The sequence below is a fragment of the Charadrius vociferus genome, unplaced genomic scaffold (assembly GCF_000708025.1).
Source record: "Charadrius vociferus isolate BGI_N301 unplaced genomic scaffold, ASM70802v2 scaffold56, whole genome shotgun sequence".
NCBI lineage: Eukaryota > Metazoa > Chordata > Aves > Charadriiformes > Charadriidae > Charadrius > Charadrius vociferus.
In genome coordinates, this window is record NW_009649057.1 from 315,647 (window position 1) to 335,973 (window position 20,327).

Consider the following 20,327-nt stretch of genomic DNA (forward strand, 5'->3'; position numbering starts at 1 on the left):
AGTGCTGTTTCTAGTAACTCTTTAAAAAGGCAGTATAAAAGTAGTATAACACTTAAAATCAACTCTGTCTCTTTAGGGAAGTTAAAGCCAGAAGAGTACAAAAAACGAGGAACCACTTACATAAGTCAATTTCATTTATGCCTGCTCTGCTGTTTCTGATTCTATTTTGAGGACAAAGAAGACTCGATATTCTGCTAGTTGATGTTAATTTTGTGTTCTTTTGTTTTATTGCTGTAGCGGCAGTAACATCAGCACCTTTATTTAAAGAGCAGTACTAACTAACAGAACTAACAAAATCCAGGGGTAGAACTTACACCTTTGAATTACTGTGTCGCGCAGACTTGCCTTTCCTCTCTTACCTCGCAGTCTGGGCTGCGGTCAAGCCGAGGGGATGGGTCTGGGAGCTGGGACGCAGATACCACTGTCAGCACCCAAGTTCCAGCCTCCAGGCAGTTCCATAAGGCACACGGAGGGACTTTTGTGGTTTCTCTTTTAGTGGAAGTTGTTGACTTCATTACAATGTGATCTTATTTCCATTGCACCGGTTAATGTTTTTCCCTTACCATCCCGTCTTGCCTCTGTGACGTACTGTGCAGTCTTCTCCCTTGACACTTACCCGTTGCTCTGCCTGGGTGATCACTACTTTGTTGTTCTGTGAGCATGCAGAAACAGCAAACAAAACAAAACCACCCCCTCTTGTACCTGCTCTCTTCCCTGCCCCTGGGGATACTTGTTATTCTAACTTAAATGTATAAATCTGTGCCAATATCTTTTTTTATCTTTTTTTTTTTTTTTTGTGGGTGGGGTCATTAAAGCCATGATTTATTCCAGCACAGAGAGAGAGAGATGTTCTCTGGCCTTGCTTGTTTAAGCTAGCATTTAATAATACTGTATTTTCTTATTTTTGTAAGAATGCTAATCTCTTAATATTTGCCTAGTTTCTAGGAAATTTCCACTTTGCGCTTAAAGGCTAGTTAAATGCCAAGCTGTCTTTTGCTGTAGAAGCAGTAAACACAGGTGCTGTGCTCATCTCCAGTGTAACGGATGTGTGTTTTCTCTTGCTGACTCAGCAGCAGACACAGTCTTTGTATATTCACAAAGAACTCATGAAGAGGACTTTAGGGACACCCACGTGTGCCATTGAGGCTAGGGAATATGTTGTAAGTTCGTGTATGGTGTGATCAGCCCATACCGTTGCTACACAGTCGCTAACCCCACTTACAACGCCGTTAGAGTGTGCTGTGGAAATGTGCTTTGTAAATGATACAGGAAAATTTGTTGGGAGGCAAGTTGCAGCTTACTGTGTTACGTGCAGGAAAGATATGTCTGCTAGTCCTGGAAATGCTGAAATTGGCACATTTAAAGTAGCTGGACCTGTGAAATTCAGAGTAAGTATTACAAACAGGTTCCATGCATTTATTCTAAATTATTTTATAAATGCAATCTTAGGCATCGTGAGTCAAGCCCTGATTTACAGCAGTGCGGTGGCATGTTCTGTGCCCGATCGTGGAGCTTTCTGAAGCTTCCCTGAACTCTCTGTAATGATGATAGTTCATGGAATCAAGATACATGACCTCTAAATATGATACCCGGATAAAGCAGCATATGGGGAGGCTGTTATGGGACCACTAAGAAAAAAAATGACCTCTTGGTTGTATGGAAGTCCAGTGATTTATTTCAACCCTGTTTTCTGTAAGTGAGGTTAGTGTCCGTGACTGTCCAATAACACATGGACTTGCTGGCTTTCGTGCTCTCATGTGTTATTGAAGCTTGTGGCTCTTAGGCTCTTCATTTTTTCCCTGCAAGACTAAGGTAGACCTGTTTTAAATTGACAGCTTGAAACAGATTTGCTCATTTTGAAGAAAAGTAATTTATTTGATCATTTCGGGGAAAAAAATGCCCCTGTTCTCCCAGGGGCTCTGAGCAGTTTCTAGCTGTGAAAACCCAATGGTAAATTCCAAATGGAATGGGCAAAAGGAGTTATTTTGTGTTTAATGCAGATTTATTTTCAGTCTGCTTGTATTTGTTTATACAAACTGAATCGCTCTCATGTAAAATTGTGAATACATTTCAGAAATGGAAAATGGAATATGACTTATTTCAGCATTTCGTTGTTTCCAGTTTATGATCTGCTTTGTTATTTGTACTGGTTATAACAATCCCTGATGTACTGTTTTGAAATGCTATTAATAAGTTCTCTATTTTTGTCATACTTAACAGCGTAAGAATTCGGCATACAGTGTCTATAATCCTTTTCAAATTTGCTGAATTTACAGCAAAAGAATAGTCTTGATGCAGATGATTCTTCGCAGTAGTATAGTGCCTTTAGAGTGAGTAGTGTTTAGAAACTAGCGCATGTAGCATACATTTGTGCCTTTTCTAGAGTGCTTCGTAGGTAAATATTTATTCTGCACCATGAGTCTTGTCTATATATATGTACAAGGATCTCAATTTGTGCTGATCATGTCTATGCTAAAGTTCACAGGAGTGCTAAAGCAATTATGCAAACAAAAGCTGCCTATGCTGAATTTCTTCAGCAGCGTATTTTAGCTCATTCTTTTTTTCCTGTATGATTATTCTCTCAAATGGATTGGGTTTGTTTCTTGTTTTTAATGGCCTCTGAGATGAGAGAGTGAATTTCTTCATTGCACTGCGATTATTATGTGTTTACTTCCTAATGGACTGAACTTCAGAGGGAGGTTTAACTGCTGCATTGTCACTGAATGCATCAGTTCAAATGGGAGTATTTCGCTACTTATGGTGAGGCCACGTGTTTTCCTTGAATGGTTGGTGTGTATTGCTGTACAAATTCTGGTAACTAATGGTAATAGTTATTTTTGAAAAATGTGTATTTCTTAAATCGTGCTGTCAAAAACATCATAGGTTTGGAGCCACCTTTATTTTAAATCCAATCCTAAAGAACTGTGCTTTTGCTAAAAATGGAGCGTCTGTTTGAGACCATCATATTCAGGAGCTGTTGGTAGTAAAATAATGGAGAACTCTTGCATGGAAAGAGGTTCAGAAGTCTCGCAGTGCAGATCAGTGCCTGGAGTGAGAGGTGTTCTCCAGCCTTTACGTTTCAACTGTCTTTTACGCCGAGCACATGCATTTATGCACTTTGAAGTTTGTTGGGTAGTTTGAACATTTCACAGCTGTCCCCAAAGAGCCGGTAGGACAGGCGCAGTGCGGCTTGCTGGAGGAGGAGGCTGGGTGTAGTTTTGATTCTCCCTTTAACATCTGGCTTTATATTTTGAACAACAGCTAACTTGTGCTCCTTGGCACGGAACGGAAAGGACTGGAGCACTGTTAGTCTCCCTATCTCTTGGAAAACCTGAATTGCAGCTGTCGTAATGTCTTGCAACACTGGAAGAGGTTTTGGTAACTTTGGCCGCCCTGCCACATCTGTTCCCCTGGCAGTTTCTGAGACCCTCCAGCGCTGTTGAGAGCTGTATGTGCAAGTGATGGAGGGCAGAGGCAAACCATCCTGCTCTGTAGGCCCTTGAAGCGTACACACTTCACTTGAGTCTTGTACTTCCCCAGAGTAACTAAAAGATAATGTGTTGGCTCTGTACCAGGAAATGTGGTAACCTTTGAAGAATTAGATCATGTATATCGTTTAAGGAGGTTGAATAATGTCTTACTGTGCTGTCATAGAATCAACTTGGTGTAAAGAGAGGAGGATTTTTTTTCCCTTCTTCTTGGTCCTGACCTTGTCTGACTGTATGGCCAAAGTAGGTTTGAGACTTGAGTATTTGTTTTTGAATTGTTCAAGAACATGAAATGACTTTAGGTGACTGCCCGGACAGCATTGTACGCAATCGCCGGGGGTATTTCAGGGATGTTGTCCTTTGGATAAAGGCTGGAGAGCTGGGAAATCGCTGGAGATCCCGTCACGCGTTTTGCAGCTGGAGGCCAAGTGCAGTGCCTTGCCTCTTCAGCAAGTTTCGGCTAGGTGTTACCTTCTCTTAAGTCCCTGCATAAAGGGGCTGGTGCTCATGACTGCGTTTCAGCACATTTTTGATCTAAAGTGACTTGCATACGTTTGCAAGTTCTGAGGTTTTTTTCCAGTTCAGAGATGTTACTGTAATGAGAAAAATCACTGTTGTAGACGCTGTAAATAAGGCAATCCAGGCCAAATCCTCACCTGCAGTGCGAAAGCACATGTGCAGAGGTACAAGACACTTCCATTTGTTACTGGCGAGGAGACGGCAGCTGACTGATAACCCTGGCTCATCTTGTGAACTTTTGCACAGATCTGTTAGTGTTACCCATTTTGCCTTCTGACAGCAAAGGGGATTATGTGTCGTTTTATTGTAACAACAGTCTGAAAAAGTTCCTCTTCTACTGATGCACTGTTGTTTTTTCTCTTTCTCCCCCCACCCGTATCTCTCCAATTTTTACATGAAGCTTTCTCTCAAGCTGGTAAGCACATTTACAGCATGCCTGTCCTGTGTTTTAATCACAATTTTCTGTGTGTGTTTTAATGTGCACTGTGCCACATGTGACATGACACTGAAATTAACTGTTAAATTTGTTTCTTCTTTGTGTTTGCTTTTTTTGATATTTATCAGATAACTCTGAATACACAGGTCTGGAGTCTAATAGAGGTGATCAGAATTCAGTCTTTCTAATAAGCGGCTAAAAAATTAACTCTAATATATAGTTTAGTTTTCACTCTTATAATCTAGGGCTATGAAAATGTAGAAAAACAGTATCTAGTACTTCTGCTACTTTATGTATTAAAACATTTTAAAGAAAAAAAAAAAAGAAAACAAGGAACCAAACAACCAAACCACAAAACCCCGAAGGTCTCTGTGCTTGCTGGACCTTTTCCAGAGAGAAATGCATGTCTTTTTGTGTAACATAGCTGCAAAGTTTGCTTTCCATGTCCAGGTATTACTGGAAATCTGCATCATTATCACCTACATTTTACAGCCCTATGTAGTCCTTCAGAATAACTAATAATGATATTAATTAAAATTCTGTAAATCTTAACCAACAAGGTTAACTCAGTCTGATTTGAATTTGCAAATGGAGGGATACACATATATATGAATCCTAAATTCTATCTGGGATGCAACTGGGAAGGTTTCTTGAACTACGGTAAGATGATATGTTGCCTGGTTGGAAAGGGAAGGGGTGAACGTATTTGGGAAAGCAAATTATGTGCTGAACTTCATACGCAAGGTACCCTACTGCTTGAGATACTCCCCACTTTGCTGTGTTCCTGACAGCTTGTCTCCGTTCCTTTGTCCTTCGTGAGGGCAGTCACAAGGAGAACGTGACTGGTTTGCTGACCCACTTCATGCCAGCGTGCAAGAGCCGCAAATGATTGATGGCCGTTTTGGGGAGCTTCAGAGGATCTGCAGTAGCACCTTAACTACATTAGCTTGAAAGTTTTCTTACTCCTCACCAGTCAGTGCCTTTAGGTGCTCCCTTTCCCCTACGCGTAGATTGTTCTTGGATACATCATTGTGAACTTGTTTTGTTCATAGCAGCTTATTTGGAGGAAACACGTAGGCCATGAAAGCCACCTGCTGTAGCTCTAGAGGTTTCAGCTCCTGCTGCTGCTCTGTCGACACAGCGACTTGCTTGGGCTCCACTGGCAATCCTGCTTCTCACTGAAGACCTGTGGGAGCCCTGAGGAACGATGAAGTCTCTAGCTTACTTGCAAACCTTGTTCTTTTTGCCAAGGCACTGCCCTACTAGTCCAACACGTTTATACCAGGGATTTCCATTTGTTGTTTTCCTGGTCGCAGTGCTAGCGTGTTGCATAGCTGAGCGAAGCCTTTGTACGTAGGAATAAATCCTCCCAAAATAAATGGCTGTCCCTGCTGTTCCCCAAGAATTGCTCGAATGGGAAAGATGTGCAGAGAGGGCTGAGACCCATGTGCGCCTCAGGCAGAGGAAGTCGGCTTGTTTGTCATGTCCTCCCCGATCTTAACTGTACAAGAGCCAAAACTGGGGCTGATCAACCTCACACTCTCCCCTCACACAGCCTCAGCCCACAAACTGGTCCTAACACGGCCTCTTTATTCACAGTCTTTCATCTTGCGACAATTTGCGTCCTAAATCCCAGTATCTCAATGCAAGGAAATCCAGTGAGCACCGGCTCTGCTGGTCCTGTGATAATACATCAAAAATAGCACAGATTTCCCCCCTCATGTCACAGTGGAAGGATTTCTGGAAAACGTAGGCAACCTTCACTACTTGAGAGATAGCCCAGGTGTGGTTTTGCTTGACAGCATGAACCGTGCCCAGCATGTGCAAAACTTGCTCCTTGACTCTGCCTTTTGGAGGAGGAGCTGTAGCTGCTGTTATGATGGGAAATTATTGCCCATGGAATAAAGTCTGAGTGAGATCACCTCCTAGTCTCAGGCACGCGTTTCTATGCAATGCTAATGCTTTGGTCTGAAGCATTGTGAATAGATACTGAATTTAGTCCAGCCCTAAAGGTTTTGAATGAAGTTGAAGAATCAAAAAGAAGACACTTTTCCAAATTCATCTGACTACATCTATTGCATTCTCTTAATGTATAACTGGGGATATTTTCAAGCATCTCTGTTTCTTCTGCTTAGAAGTGAGAAGAATATGTTATGTGGTCTTTCTTGTAATTGCTTGTTTATTTACAAAGCTACATCCAGATGCTTTGCCTTAAAAAGATACATATGGCTTCATTGTGTAGATTATCTGTAAAATACATTGAATCACTCTCATGTCTAATGTGATGTGGGAGTTACTATCAAACAAAATATTATCATTAAAGACTGAATTAAAATAGATCTCTCCTGTACCATGTACAACAAGTAATGTAAGCACTGCTAGGACTTCACGTGGTTAAAGTTTCAGAACGAGTGTAACTTACTTAGTTGTTTCCTTCATTTGTCTTAAATTTGCTTTCTCATTGTCTCATGAAATGGATTTTTAAGTTTACTACACAGATGATCAAGGCTTAACTAGACGCATGTGCTGTGTTTTACTGAAAATCAGTTTCATTAGGTTTGCCTGTTCAGTTGGTATGAAATGGCTAGAGCAGAGATGACCTGTCCGTAGTTGTCCTCCATCCCTCCGACACCCACACGCTTTCTTCCTAAACAGCTTGTTCTGCAAATGCAGAAGAAAGAATGCACCGTCTTGTCTCACATTCAGTGCAGAGTTGAAAGGGTCTAATGGGCAGCTTTTGGGGCAGAGTTTCCACTAAATCATGCTCCTCTGAGAGAGAGATTTGGCATTTTAGTAAGACTAACGTTGAAACTCTGCTCGCGAGCTTTCAGTAAGCTTTTGGGCCATTGAATTTCATTACCCAGCTCTCTGTTTTTACCCTCCTTTCTCTCATAGGCCAGTATTCCTCCTTAGAAATGGGAGGTGGAATGAGCGGAAACCAAACCAAGAAAAACCTGTACAAATTCAAGATTATGTACAAGAACCTCATTCCTTTATGGTGCAACTACTTAGCATTGAGCTGTGTTCAGTATAGCCCACCCAAACTGTCCCCCTTGCCTTCTTGCAAGGCAAAAATAGGTGGTACTTTGAAGAGAATAGTATGGATGCATTTTATGTGTCATCTATCTGCTGTATCAAATTGAGGCAATCGAGAAGAGGCATAGCACTTTGAAGGCAGAAAAGGGGCTTTCAAGCAGAACCACACAAAGGTAACCACTGTGGTCAAATGTTTTCTTCGGTTATGATTTCAAATTGATTGATTCTATGGCTTTGATGTAACTCCTGATTTTTATGCTAGTACAAGTGAGAGAGGAAAAATTGAGAGACTTTGACATGGAATGGGGATCCTGAAAAGCATGCAGCATGTCTTTAAATTGCAGAATCACAGAGGAAGCACTTCTGTTGCCTCAGTATGTTCAGGAGAGCCCTGACATAAATGAACTGTATTGGACCAACACTCAGACTATGCAGAGCAAGCCAGCAATTAGTGGTGTGCATGAGAAGTGCAACTGTGACGACACAGGAGTAAGAGCTAGCGCTGATTTTATGGGGATGTTGTCTGTAGCAGAGTAGAGGAAGGCAGGAAAGATCAGCTTTCCATGAGAATGGAACTCTGTTAAATAAAATCTGATGGTAACTATGGATAAGAAATAATTTTTCAGTTTTGTTGTAGAATTCTGGCATTCTTTAGTTGTTGATCTCCCATTAGCCATTTGGTATGGAACTGGGATTTGGTCCTGGAATTGTTTCTAAGGCAGATTTCTGACCGTTCAGGGACTGATAACTGTCAGTACAAATGGTAACAATGCTTCAGACCATTGTGATTTTGCACAGATTTTTGTGAGCTGTTTTCAAAATGCAATCATGAAGGATTCTTCCAGACTCTGAGTTTTATTTCTCTCTTTTTTTTTTTTTTTCCTCCCCTCCTTCATCCCACGCTGCGCAGGGAGCAGGCCCAGAAGACTTCAGCAATCTCCCACCTGAGCAAAGAAGAAAGAAACTTCAGCAAAAAGTTGATGAACTAAACAAAGACATTCAGAAGGAGATGGATCAAAGGTACGTCAGCCCCTTCCAATGACCAATGAAATAGGTAATGTTATATAGGAGAACAGAAACAACTCACATATAAGAAAGACCAAATAAGAACAAGGTTCTAGGTTTGTTTAAGGTGCTGTTCCAAGGAAAGAGGAAGCAAAAGTTACATATGGCTAAAAATACCTGAGAGGTGCAAGGCTCTCCACAACTCAGATTCTGATAAGTTATTTGATTTTAGCTGATGTAGTTCAGAGCTGGGGCAAAAGCTGGCTTTCTCTTTGTTCCACTCTCCCACCTCAGTGTAATGCATATCCCATCTTTGGAATCGTGAGATGAGGAGATCCTAGTGTAAGGATGGGAACGATACAAGTGAAGCAACTGGGGAGACAGTTTTCCCTTCTTTCTGGAGCTGCTTTCTTGGGCTTTCACTGCAGAGTAGCAGTTTATCATGAGCCAGACAAAGATCACTGTTAGATAAGCTAAATTTGTTTCTTGGTGTGATCTGTTGCTGAGGGTGTTTCTGAGGAGAGATCAGGATGTAAATACAGCATCAGTCAGAGGTACCATCAGAGACCTCTCAGCGCTAAGCACAGCACCTACTGCTGTGTGATGGGCATGGGTAGATCCCAACAAGAGAGGCTATTATGAGCATGATAACATCGTCAAAAGTGCTGATTGATTGGCATGTATCTTAAGACTCTCTGATCTGTAGCTTACATTTCCTGGAAACAGAAAGATAACGAATCCTGTGCTTTTGTGGATGCTTTTTCTACAAGGCTGCATTTATGATTCTGGTTGAGAATAAGGCTACTGTAGTTACACGTTTTTTTAGATTCTGGCAGCCTTTATTTGTTGCTTTGTGTTTGTTCACATTCTACAGTTGCATTAGAGATTCAGCACGTTGCGTTTGCAAGAGATGTAACTTTCCTTCCCCGAATGATTTCAAGACTTACCCTCTCTGGTACTAGTCTGTGCCCAAATACAGCTTTGCGTTTGTACAGCTGTGCCTTCTTTTTCTGCTGCTTTGCTTTGAAGAACCTATTTATTTGGTCTGGTCAGCCAAACTTTCTTCCTTGTATTTTGTATCATGAATAAGAAGGGAAAACTGCACGTGGTTATATGACTTCTCATAGCTTTGGTGTTTTTTTTCTCTGTGGTAACTTACATTAGTCTCTGTACGGATTTTCCTCTCTGCTCTGTATTGATTCTGAGGTAACCCAACGTTAAAATCGGTTATGAAATCAGAGCAGAATGAAGTTATTTTAAATGAAGATAGTATATGATTAAGGAAGTAGCACCAGAAGTTAAATAAGAGTTAAAAAGTAGTAATAATCATGACTCATATGTTTGCAATATTGTCCCTTAGGGCTTCAACCACAGAGCAGTCCCACTTCCTTGCCACCCACGCTTTTTCCCATTTTCTGTACACACAAAGCAAAGGCAGGCACAGGATTGCAATTGTCAAGAGTTTGGTGGGAAACTCGAAAATATAAAGAGTGTTAACTTGCCTTGTGGGACTCGCATTAACCTTTCTTCCCCCCAGCTAATGCCTAGAGAAAAGCTGCATAGCTGTGCCAGTGATACAGGAAATCTGCTCGTAAGTCCACCCTACTAAGCTCTGAAATGTTCATCATCATGCAGATAACTTTTTTTCTGGAAGTTCAGCCTCAACTTGACTCAGGTCAAAGGCAGCACACTGCCGTCAGGGAGAGCTCCGCGGGCTTTCCTAGGGGAGCTCATGAAGGAATGTACTACATTAATCTTGGCTTTACGGTACCACATTCATCATAGCAGGCCTTAAAATTAACATCTGTGAAAGCCTAGGCATTTGGCATCTGGATTTATATGAAACAAAGCCCCCAGAAAGAGTCTAGTAAAAATGATGTGTAACTTAACAGGATGCAGGGTCGCATTATGTGGCCTAAGGTCCATCTGTCACTGCGTTGGGACAAATGCAAGCTGTCTGGATTTAGCTTCGTTTTAAGCAGCGTGAAATAAGTATCTTACAAATAATTTGGGTTGCAAAAGACAAACTGCAACAGGCAGGGTGAGAATTTCTGGTTAGCACTCCATTTTTATTATTAGTATGTCCACATCCAGCTCTTTGTCCTAATTTCTCAACTGGATTTCAGCCCATGATGGAGAATAATGATGCAACTCTTTCTCTGTGCCCCAAAAACTGAGATGATACTCATCTAGAAAGTTGAAGTTGTCATTCGTTGCAATGGTTGTGAGATTTTTTTTTTTTTTTCCCCCTGCCCCTAGAGTTAGCAAGTAGAAATCGGAATACGAAATAAAAGAATGTGCCAGGCTAAAAGCCAATACCAAATTCCTCCTTTTGCCTTGCAAAAGGCCGCTGTCCAAGAATTCAGTTGTTTTTCCGCTAAGATTCTTCAAGCAGAGCACATGGAGCTTGAATCATTTGGTCTAAACGTGTCCTATGCTTGTACTGACACAGCACATCTCCTTTGTAGCCTCAGGATCCACCAGCGAGGCTCCTCCTGCCCGCCTCGCTCGCTTGAGGGACCCTCAGCTGCCTGTACAGCCAGGAGCTCCTTTTAATGTCAGGGCTTGAAGAGTTTGCCTTGTGCACAATGTCTCTTGTGTCACGTTGTAGGTATAGGCATCACTCGCTTTTTTCCATTTCCGACACTGTAAGCTCTCTTCTGGCAAGGGATTTTACTGTTATTTTTTTGATGGCTGGCTCTGTACCCAGCAAAGGGCCTGTCTAGATGTTCTCAGTTACCTCTGTAACCAATTAGGCTCAAACCACAGCGTAAGGAAGAGGCAGTTTATTATCCTTTCATTTGCCCTCATCTAGAGAAAGGGATTTGCCCCCAGCTGCACTAACATTTACATGTTTTATTTTTCTTCTGTCTCTCAGAGATGCCTTAACGAAAATGAAAGATGTGTATATCAAGAACCCACAGATGGGAGATGCAGCGAGTGTGGACCACAGATTAGCAGAACTTGGTCAGAACATTGAAAAGTTACGATTAGAAGTTCAGAAATTTGAGGTAAGGGAAGAGGCATTTCAGTAAAACGTATCTCAGCATACGCTCAGTTCTAAGCAGGCGCTTCATGGCTTTTCCAGATGTATCGATACATTTTCTTACTATGTACGGGTAAGTGCTACGTGACTGTCAGCCAACAATCCTGCTGTTCAATTTACCACAGAAAACAAATTGTGCTAAGTGGTAGATAAGAGAAAACGTAGTGCTCTCTGGACTGCCCAGAGGGGTTCAGATGCTTATTCAATTAATTAAATAATCTGAAGTATCATGCTACAAATGTCTGTGAAAAATCAAAGGAACAGATATGTAAAGTACCATTTATAGTCTAACAGCAAGACAGAAGCTGTCAGATAAAATATGTTCTAAGGAATAGCCTGCCACTAACAGGAAGCTTCTTAGAGATGCAAAATCTCAAGAGTATAAGGAGTATTTGGAATATATGAAGCCATTATAATTGCATGAGAAGGATTACAGGGCTGAGAAAAGACTTCACTCTGAGTTACGCTATGTACACAAATAGATACAGCCTGTTAATTTTCTTACAGTCATTGGCTTTGCTATCCGTTGCTTTCTCACCCGTTTGAAAATCACCGGGTCTTTCATCCTCCCCAGCTTTAGGCCTCTTGTGTTCAGCAGTCCCTGAGGTTGCTGTGTTTCTGGTGTCACTGAGGCTACTGTAAGCTGCCACATGTCTTCTTACTTGATTGTGACTAGAGCAGCAGCATCTCCCAGCTGCTGTTGCTAACTGCTGCTCTTGGGTCATCATATTTTCAGCACCCAGTGTCATTTTTAAAAGAATCGAGTTATCAGTAAGTGTGTGTGTTTTGGCAAGACCAATAGATTTAATATACACTTAATTCACAATATACACTTCAAGTAGAGAATCTGTTTCCTCTGACAGCTGCAACCCAAAAGAGAAATTAAGTATGTTTACAAACTGGTTTGAGTTCTATAGTCTGAATGTCAAATATGACACAGTCAAAGTAAAAGCAACATATATCCCCGTGCAAGCTGAAGCGGGGGAGATGCGTGATACTGCCCTTGCCTTGCAGGGCTGGCTGGCTGAGGTGGAGGGCAGGTTACCCGTGCGGACTGAACAGGCGCGGCGGCAGAGCGGACTGTATGAAGCCCAGAACACTTCAGCAGTGAACAGCTGTGCACAGGACCGCGAGAGGTACAGTATCTGTACAGAGTTGTCCTGTTCAGACTGGTAATTGGCCCCCCTTCTTAGCTAGTTAATCAGGAGAGCTGTAGCATTCACAAAATTATTCTCTAACCAGACAGAGGCAGGCGCTCCATGAAGTGTTTTGCATGCTGATCTTAGCATATGCAAGATCCCAACTTTAAGAGCTACTTTTCTGAATGTGATGAAATGGGTAATAGCCCCTGTAGCCCTTGTACTCTGCTGTGAAGGTGAGTGGGAGAGGTGCGTTTTACGTCTTCTGATGGGGAAAAAATGGTTGGTATCACCCAGCACGTTGTGACAGCTCCTAGTGGTAACAGCTGTTTGTGAGCATGCTTTGGAATTGCTGAGCTGCTCCAGCTCACCTTCCCTTAAGTGTCTAGTAATGTCTTAAGTGCCTAGTAAAGACCGGTCGCTATAGTTGCTGTGTATTTTCCTCTCTTGAGCAGCCCAGATGGCAGTTACACAGAAGAGCAAAGTCAGGAGACTGAAATGAAAGTACCTGCAACAGATTTTGACGATGAATTTGATGATGAAGAACCACTACCCACTATAGGAACATGTAAAGCGCTCTATACATTTGAAGGTATCACTCAACGTTTACTCTCATTTCACTTACTGTTTTCTTTAGTTCATATGCCAAGGACAAGTGGGAAAGCTTCATTTAACCCCTGCAGTGCTTAAATAGACAAAAAAGGGCGAGTGAGGCTCTGGCATGATTCTGTTTTGTAGAGAAGCACTATGACAGTGATTTCTCTCCCATTATGCATGGACTCTGCAAGAAAAAAACCCCAAAACTCTGGTGTCAGGATCACATTCATCTGGCTCTTCGTTTACACAGTTATTTCCAGAATCATGTGTTCTTGTTCATGCTGCCAGTGATGCAATGAAGGTTATGTCAGCACCTTGTCCGGGTCTGCCCTGAGCACCTTCCACTGTGTCTGTGGTTCCCATTGTGCAGGCCAGCCTAAACTCCGTCCTACTGTGTCTTCCAGGTCAGAATGAAGGAACAATTTCTGTAGCAGAAGGAGAAATGCTCTATGTAATAGAAGAAGACAAAGGTGATGGGTGGACACGAATCCGAAGGAATGAAGACGAGGAGGGCTATGTCCCTACGTCGTATGTTGAAGTCTATTTGGACAAAAATGCCAAAGGTGCTATGACTTATATTTAATACTATTATTATTACTTTATTTGCTTTCACAGAGATATCCAACACTGCAACTACTCTGTGTTGCAGATGGAGCCTTTTAAAAGTCTGTACAATGCCACAAAGTGCATTATTTCGTACATGGACTAATATGGCTTGCTGTACTGCAAAACGTGCTTTTTATTGATCAGAGGATAGTGTGGTAGACTGTAAAACTAGAGGGGAAACGCAGCCTTTCCTAGACAGCGCTTGTTCAACTGTCGCTGCCGTTGCACGCCCAACTTAGTGCAGGAAACACAGCGCCATTTGGGATAACATGGGCCCTCCTCAGATATCCAGGTGGCATCTCGGACACGTTCACAAGTCAGCTCTTTGTCCCAGACTGATTCAGTGGAATGTTATATAGGAAATATTTAGAGTGTTGTTTTGTGTCTCAGTGTGGTACCTTTTCAGAGCCTAATGTGTTCTGTGGAGCTTTCGGATTGAAACCTGGTCGCTATTTAGTTAGTGTGTTTGCAAGGGGAAGGAAAGATCTTGCCAGAACTCATCTACACAGCACTCTGGTCCTTGATGAATCAGTAAAGCATTAAGAAAGATCCTCTATTCTTTCCCACCTTTCAGAAGATGGTCTTATGGATGCATTTGCTTTTTCAGATGACCATAGCTAATGGTTTAATCTTTTGCTCACACACAATCAACGGAGACATTCAGAGCTTAGACTCGGCAATCTTCTGTTTCCTTGTTGCTTTTAACACCTCACCAATAGGTGTGTTGTGTAAACAAGCAGTGCTACAGGGGAGTCCTGGCTGGGATGCATGCTAGCACCATGAACACCTGGTAATGTAATACACAGAGAAATCAAATCAGGATGTGTTTGAAGTCCACTGTTAAATGATTTGTGGTTTTTTCAGTCACTTAATCCTTCAGATTATTGTTGTGTTTCCCGGACTTAGAGTTCTTGGTGTGACACAAACTGCCTCATCCAATATAGAGGAGAACTGAACCACTCTCATTGGGATTCATGGACAGCAGGAAGAGAGGAGTAGGACTGTCTCTGTAAACGAACACTATAACTTGATCAGTTCACTGTCTTGGATTCAGTATTAAACAGTGCCGTGCCTTGTCTGCTGCACATGAAAGTCTGGGGTCTTGTTTTATTTTGCCATAATGCAGTAGTTTGATGTTTGTGTTGGCAAATACAGGGTCAGTTGAGATGCAAAAGAGTGCAGAAAGCTCAGCCTTTCTGTTGGCTTTTATTGACCTTTGAAAGAGGAACGTGGATTGTACATTGTCCTTATGTCATACTCGGAACAAGGCAGAAAGCACAGAACGGGAGATGCCATCTCTTACCCCTGTGTTCTCTCCTATGGAGACTTGCCTACTTTGTCTGTGGCCAGAGTTGAAAGCAACATTATTACTCTGCTGGAAAATCTGTTGTTCAGCAGCGTAGCCTGCTTGAAACAGCTAAGCTAGTGTGGCATCTAAATCTGTCTTAAGTAACAAGCGTGGCTCTTCTGCCCTCGGATCTGCAGCGTGGTTCACATCAGCGGAACGTTGCAGCGAATCACCTCTGTAGGCACAGAGCAGCAGGTTGGGTGGGAAGTGAAGCAAAACATACCTCTGGGTGGGGCGAGACACCCTGACGCAGTCCTGCTAACTCAAACAGCAAAAGTTTGTATTTAATTTACCCTTTTGGAGAGACTATTGCAGGAGCATTGCAATACCAGTCAGAATATCGTATTAGTATGTTAATGGTATTATGTAAGTTTTAGGGTGATGCTGAATGATCGTAAAAATGCAGTCTGTGCCGGGAGTGAAGGCTGGTACAGTTGCAGCCACTTCTATAGCAATGATGGAGGGTTTTCAGATCCTTTTAATTTTTTCCATTAATTTTGCTGGACTTCAGGAACAAAATCAAATGTATCTGTGAATATCTAATGTAAAGAAACTATAATATTTACCTCTTTAAATTCTCAGTTCTCTGGTTAAAAAGAAAAGCTAAAAGAGAACTTTCCATAAAATGTCACAATAGCAGTGTAAAGATTTGGGGGAAGTGCTATTGTGTTTAAAAGACAAACTTTGTTGCAAGCTGCAAATTTCTCAATTGATTTTTAATGTATTAGTAGAAATGAGTTTATTCAATCCTTGAAACAGAAGCTACGACATTCCTGACGATGACACTGTAAATACTAAAGCATTTACAAATTTAGTAGTTCTTTCCTGGTTTTGGAAAGAAGCTTGAGCAGCTGGTACCTCTAAAGGTTAGTTGCGGGAAGGGCGGGAGCGTTCACACCAGCTCTGAGTACATCTGGGACTCTCCAGCCAGCAGAATCGGCGCTGGCTGCGGCGTACCTGCCTGACCCGGCTGTGCCGGTGCCCTGAGCCGGAGGCAGCTCTGCCCGAGGAATGCAACCCCTAAATGCTTTGTCAAAAGCCGCTTGGCAGCTGGTGAGCTTTTTCAGGCAGCTGAAGCCTGTGTTGTCAGGGCTCTACTGCCGAACCTGAGATGAATAGGACAGGTAAGTCGTGTGTTGCGGTCGCCCTCCTGATTGTAGTCTTCATGGGAGCCAAGTGCGCTCCTGTAAATACCAGTGTGAGGGCTGTTTGTGAAGTTGACAATGGTACCTCCGGTCAGAGGGTGTTAGCAAACCCTATCGCAAAAAACAAAGAACAGTAATGTCTATCTTGTTTTGCCTTTTTTTTTTTTTTTTTTTCCAGATGTGTACAAATCACTTCAGAAAATCTCTGAGTAGGTTTGCATAGGCCTATTCACCTTTTATTCTGCTGGTTTGCTGCTACGGTTGTTTTAAGAGCTCTATTTCAGAAGGTTTTCTTTAGAAGAGATGAATGCACATGTCATATCTCCAGCAATGAAAGACTCTGTTAGGTACCCTTCGCTCAGCTGGTGCGTGTGTAAGTTCACCTCCTGAAATTTAAATGTGCATCACTGCCAATGACGGTACTGGCCCGACTGTGTGACTCTAGTTGTAAACAGCGTTATTGTCCTTCCTAATACAAATGAGAGCCAACAAAGTTCAGTCTCTTTGAGGTGCATGCAGGAAACTGTTAGAAATGCTAAACAAACATGCAGAGTAAGAATTGGATCTGTTGGATGTAAACTCATGATTTGGGGCTTACGCAACCCCCTAACTGCAGGGATGAGGAAGAAAACGCCTCTGCGCACACATGGGTGTAGCGTCGTGCAGGGCTTTTCCGTCCCCGTCGGGTACCTGGTGCTGACAACTGTCAAATGCAGGAATTAGGGTCTCTTTGCTGAAGGCTGACCGCACTGTTACTGGATATGGTACCTCCAAATCTTCTTGGGAACATAATTGTGTTGTGAAATAGCGTGATACACAAAAGAATTTGCATGAAATAACCAGCTTTGTATAAACTCTCCACTGCACCCAACAAAAATGCCATGTTTGCTTCCGCCAGAAAGAGTGGCTCTTTGGGTGCCATGCAGTAAGAGAGGCTGTTTTGTGAAGTTAAATTTCCTGATAAAAAAAAAAATTTTGGAGCCGCGGGCTGATTAGCATTTCAGCTCCTTTGCCACTGCGGGGCTGTTCCTCCTCACCTCCGATTATATCCATAAATCCTTACAGACAGCTCTCTGATTCCCAGTGCTGCAGCTCTGCTGTTTGTTGGCTGTAACTATTATGCAGAGCCTTGACTTATATAAATAAATAGGTAAAAGTTAACCATGCTGATGCACTTTTTATCTAGGATATATCTGATTATTTAATGCTTGCCAAATTATTTAGGAAACAGTGATTATAAACTGGACTGTGGCTTTTTTAAATCCTTTTGGTAAATACTTGCCCTTAGTTCTCCCGGTATAAAAAAAAAATTGTATATAACATAACTTAAAAACTAAAGTTACTTGAATTTGAATTGTTTTTATCCTTTTATATATGTATAAATATAAATGGTTTTATAGGCTGTTATTCTGCTTAACCTAGCTGTTGTTTTGATAACTACTCAGTCCCTCTTATGTTGATAAGTGGTTTTGGTTACTCAGCTGTCTGCATCTGGTTGCACTTGCATAGAAACGTTTGTTTTGTGTTAAGGTTTGTGAAATCTGGCCGGTGTGGTGGTTCCGTTTCTGTTATTTTTAAAATAATTGTCATCTGTCAGGAATCTCTTTATAGCTTGATGTACCATGGTGTTGTCTTCTAATAAACGTTATATTTTTCTCATTCCTGTGAGATTTTTTTTTTTTTTTTTTAATGGCAATTCATTCAAGTTTAACTTCACTGATGGAAAGCAAAAGGCTCACAGCTGCTTTTCACCTGCTTCCCACACCAAATATAAATGCAATTCCTTTTCAGGAAACGTATTTTGCTGTGGCTCTGAGAACTTTTTTTGTGCTGTCATTTGGAGTTTTTTCTTTTGTGGAAGTGGGTGCAAAGGAGATTGGAAGGTGACCCCTGCTCTCTCGGATGTGAGGGAAGTTTGGGCTCATCCTGTAATCCCTTGGAAAGAGCGGTCTCTTTGGCCAAATCACACGTCTGGATTGTAGCTTCACTTGGGCACAGAGGAAACTTACTCTCAGCCCGATGCGTGTGGGTACAGGCACGCGACAAAGGATGGATGGGTTTAGAGACTAAGACTGCGTTCGTGTACCTGTTTATTTCTGGACTTCCCTTAAGAACGAAAGGTCTTTGCAGCCTATTGTGGAAAGGATATCTAGTCTGGAGTCGTTTGCAAAATTCTTTGTGTTTTAGCTTCCTGTTGTTATTCTTCAGTATCAGTCATGGTCTCTGGAGCTGTCACTCAAACAGATACAATACTCCTTTGCGCACTGAAAATGAAAAAGCCGTTTGTTTTCTTTGTTGCACTAAAAGTGCTGGCAGGGTCCTGCTCCCGCGTTTTACATCCCACTCCCAGAGGAGAGCAGTGTCCCAGTGATGCTCATCCCCGGGCTGGAGGGGAGGGCTGAGGGGGAACGGTTACTGTTTGAGTGCTGGCGAAGTTCGGGAGCCTTCCCTAACCCCTTGTAACCTGGTAGATGCTTGGATGCTGTATCTCCTTTAACCTCCTGCAGGCAGCGCTGCTCTTAAGGGATCCTGTTTTCCCCAGCCTCTTTCTAATCCAGTCTCTTTCTTTTTGTCTTTCTTATGTTTTAGATTCCTAAAGGTGTTTGTGCTGGTGCAAGAACCTCGGGGCGAGCTTGTCACAGAAGGAGAAACAAAATGGTCTGTTTACCCTGCAGGCAGTTAAAACACACCCATGGAAAGCCAGACTGCCAGCCTTGTCTGGAGTTCCCACTTGAAAAATTCAGACCTAAATTCCATCCCTGTACCATTCAGACGCTTGCTCTTTTTCATGGCATGCTACTTGTGGCTCAGATTCACCTGTCAGCCTTTCCCACTCCTCTGCCGGCTTGGCACGGCGCCCCCGTAAAACATAACCAACGCTTTCCCCTCACCCAATTCCTTCCAACGCCGGTCAAAGAACTGCTGGCTGCCCTTTGATGCCAAGGGTAACCGGAGAGTCCCGAGCATGTACCGGTCTGTCTTCTGTCCTCCCTTGTCCCTCAGTCCATCTGAATGTATGCACTGGTCCATCAGCATTTCACACGGTGCCTTTCGTGCTAATCCTGCAGGTAGTCTCATCAAACAGCTCGGTCGGGAGGTGCACACAGGGGGAGAGCCTCCCCTGGGAACAGTGTTACAGCAGCTGGACTGGGCTCTGAATTTGCGGATAGTCGATTCGATCCATACGCATTATTCAATATTCTGCTTTCCCCAAAAGGTCACTAATACTTGTCAGCCTTTATTTTTTTCTAAATCTAGGCTGATGCCCATTCCGAGTATTAAATCCCTATGACCTTGCTGTTTCCCGAAAGCCTTCAGGCTCACGTATGTACGCTTGTTTTCCTGCTTGTTCTCTCTGCCCCCTCCTCTTTATTCCCCCCCTCCTCTTTATTCCCCCCCTCCTCTTTATTCCCCCCCTCCTCTTTATTCCCCCCCTCCTCTTTATTCCCCCCCTCCTCTTTATTCCCCCCCTCCTCTTCCTCACACACACACACACAGACACACACAAACGCAGACACTGGCATTTTGGTTTGAAGCCCCATTTTGCTCGTCACAAAGACCTCCGTTTTGCTCTCGTTTCAGTCTGCATGCTCGCCCTGTTGCCTTGCCTGCGCCCACCTTCCTGAGGGTCACGTTATTTTGTGGCTCGTTGTTGTTAATGTCTTTGCAGTTTTCTTTTGTTGGTTTGTTTTTCAGCATTTCAGACCTGCCTTCTCCTTTTGCATGACCTCTTGTGCGTTCTCATCAGTTAAATGTTTGAATAACAGAATTTTTTTTAGAAAAAAAATAAAAGAGAAAAGAAAAAAAGAAACCACGCTCTATTTCGTTCTCCCACCTTGTTATGGACTGGACCTCGACCCCAAAGCCAGACAGGAATTGTGACTTATCAGCCGTCCTGGTCTCACGTGGTTTTATTTGAAGCAGAAGTAGCATGATAAGGGATGCTGCACTTTGTCATGTCA

At 42.6% G+C, this 20,327-nt stretch overlaps 1 protein-coding gene across 1 annotated transcript in view; it reads left to right on the forward strand.

Annotated features, from left to right (window-relative positions):
• The window catches only part of FNBP1 (formin binding protein 1), a 68,606-nt gene extending 52,028 nt beyond the window's left edge, over positions 1-16,578 (forward strand). The window contains exons 11-17 of the mRNA XM_009887999.1: positions 4,408-4,422; positions 8,390-8,499; positions 11,363-11,495; positions 12,545-12,666; positions 13,125-13,261; positions 13,671-13,829; positions 16,544-16,578. Of these exons, the coding sequence (XP_009886301.1) occupies positions 4,408-4,422; positions 8,390-8,499; positions 11,363-11,495; positions 12,545-12,666; positions 13,125-13,261; positions 13,671-13,829; positions 16,544-16,578 (711 nt within the window). The remainder of the gene's footprint in view (positions 1-4,407; positions 4,423-8,389; positions 8,500-11,362; positions 11,496-12,544; positions 12,667-13,124; positions 13,262-13,670; positions 13,830-16,543) is intronic.
• Positions 16,579-20,327: the final 3,749 nt, after the last annotated feature.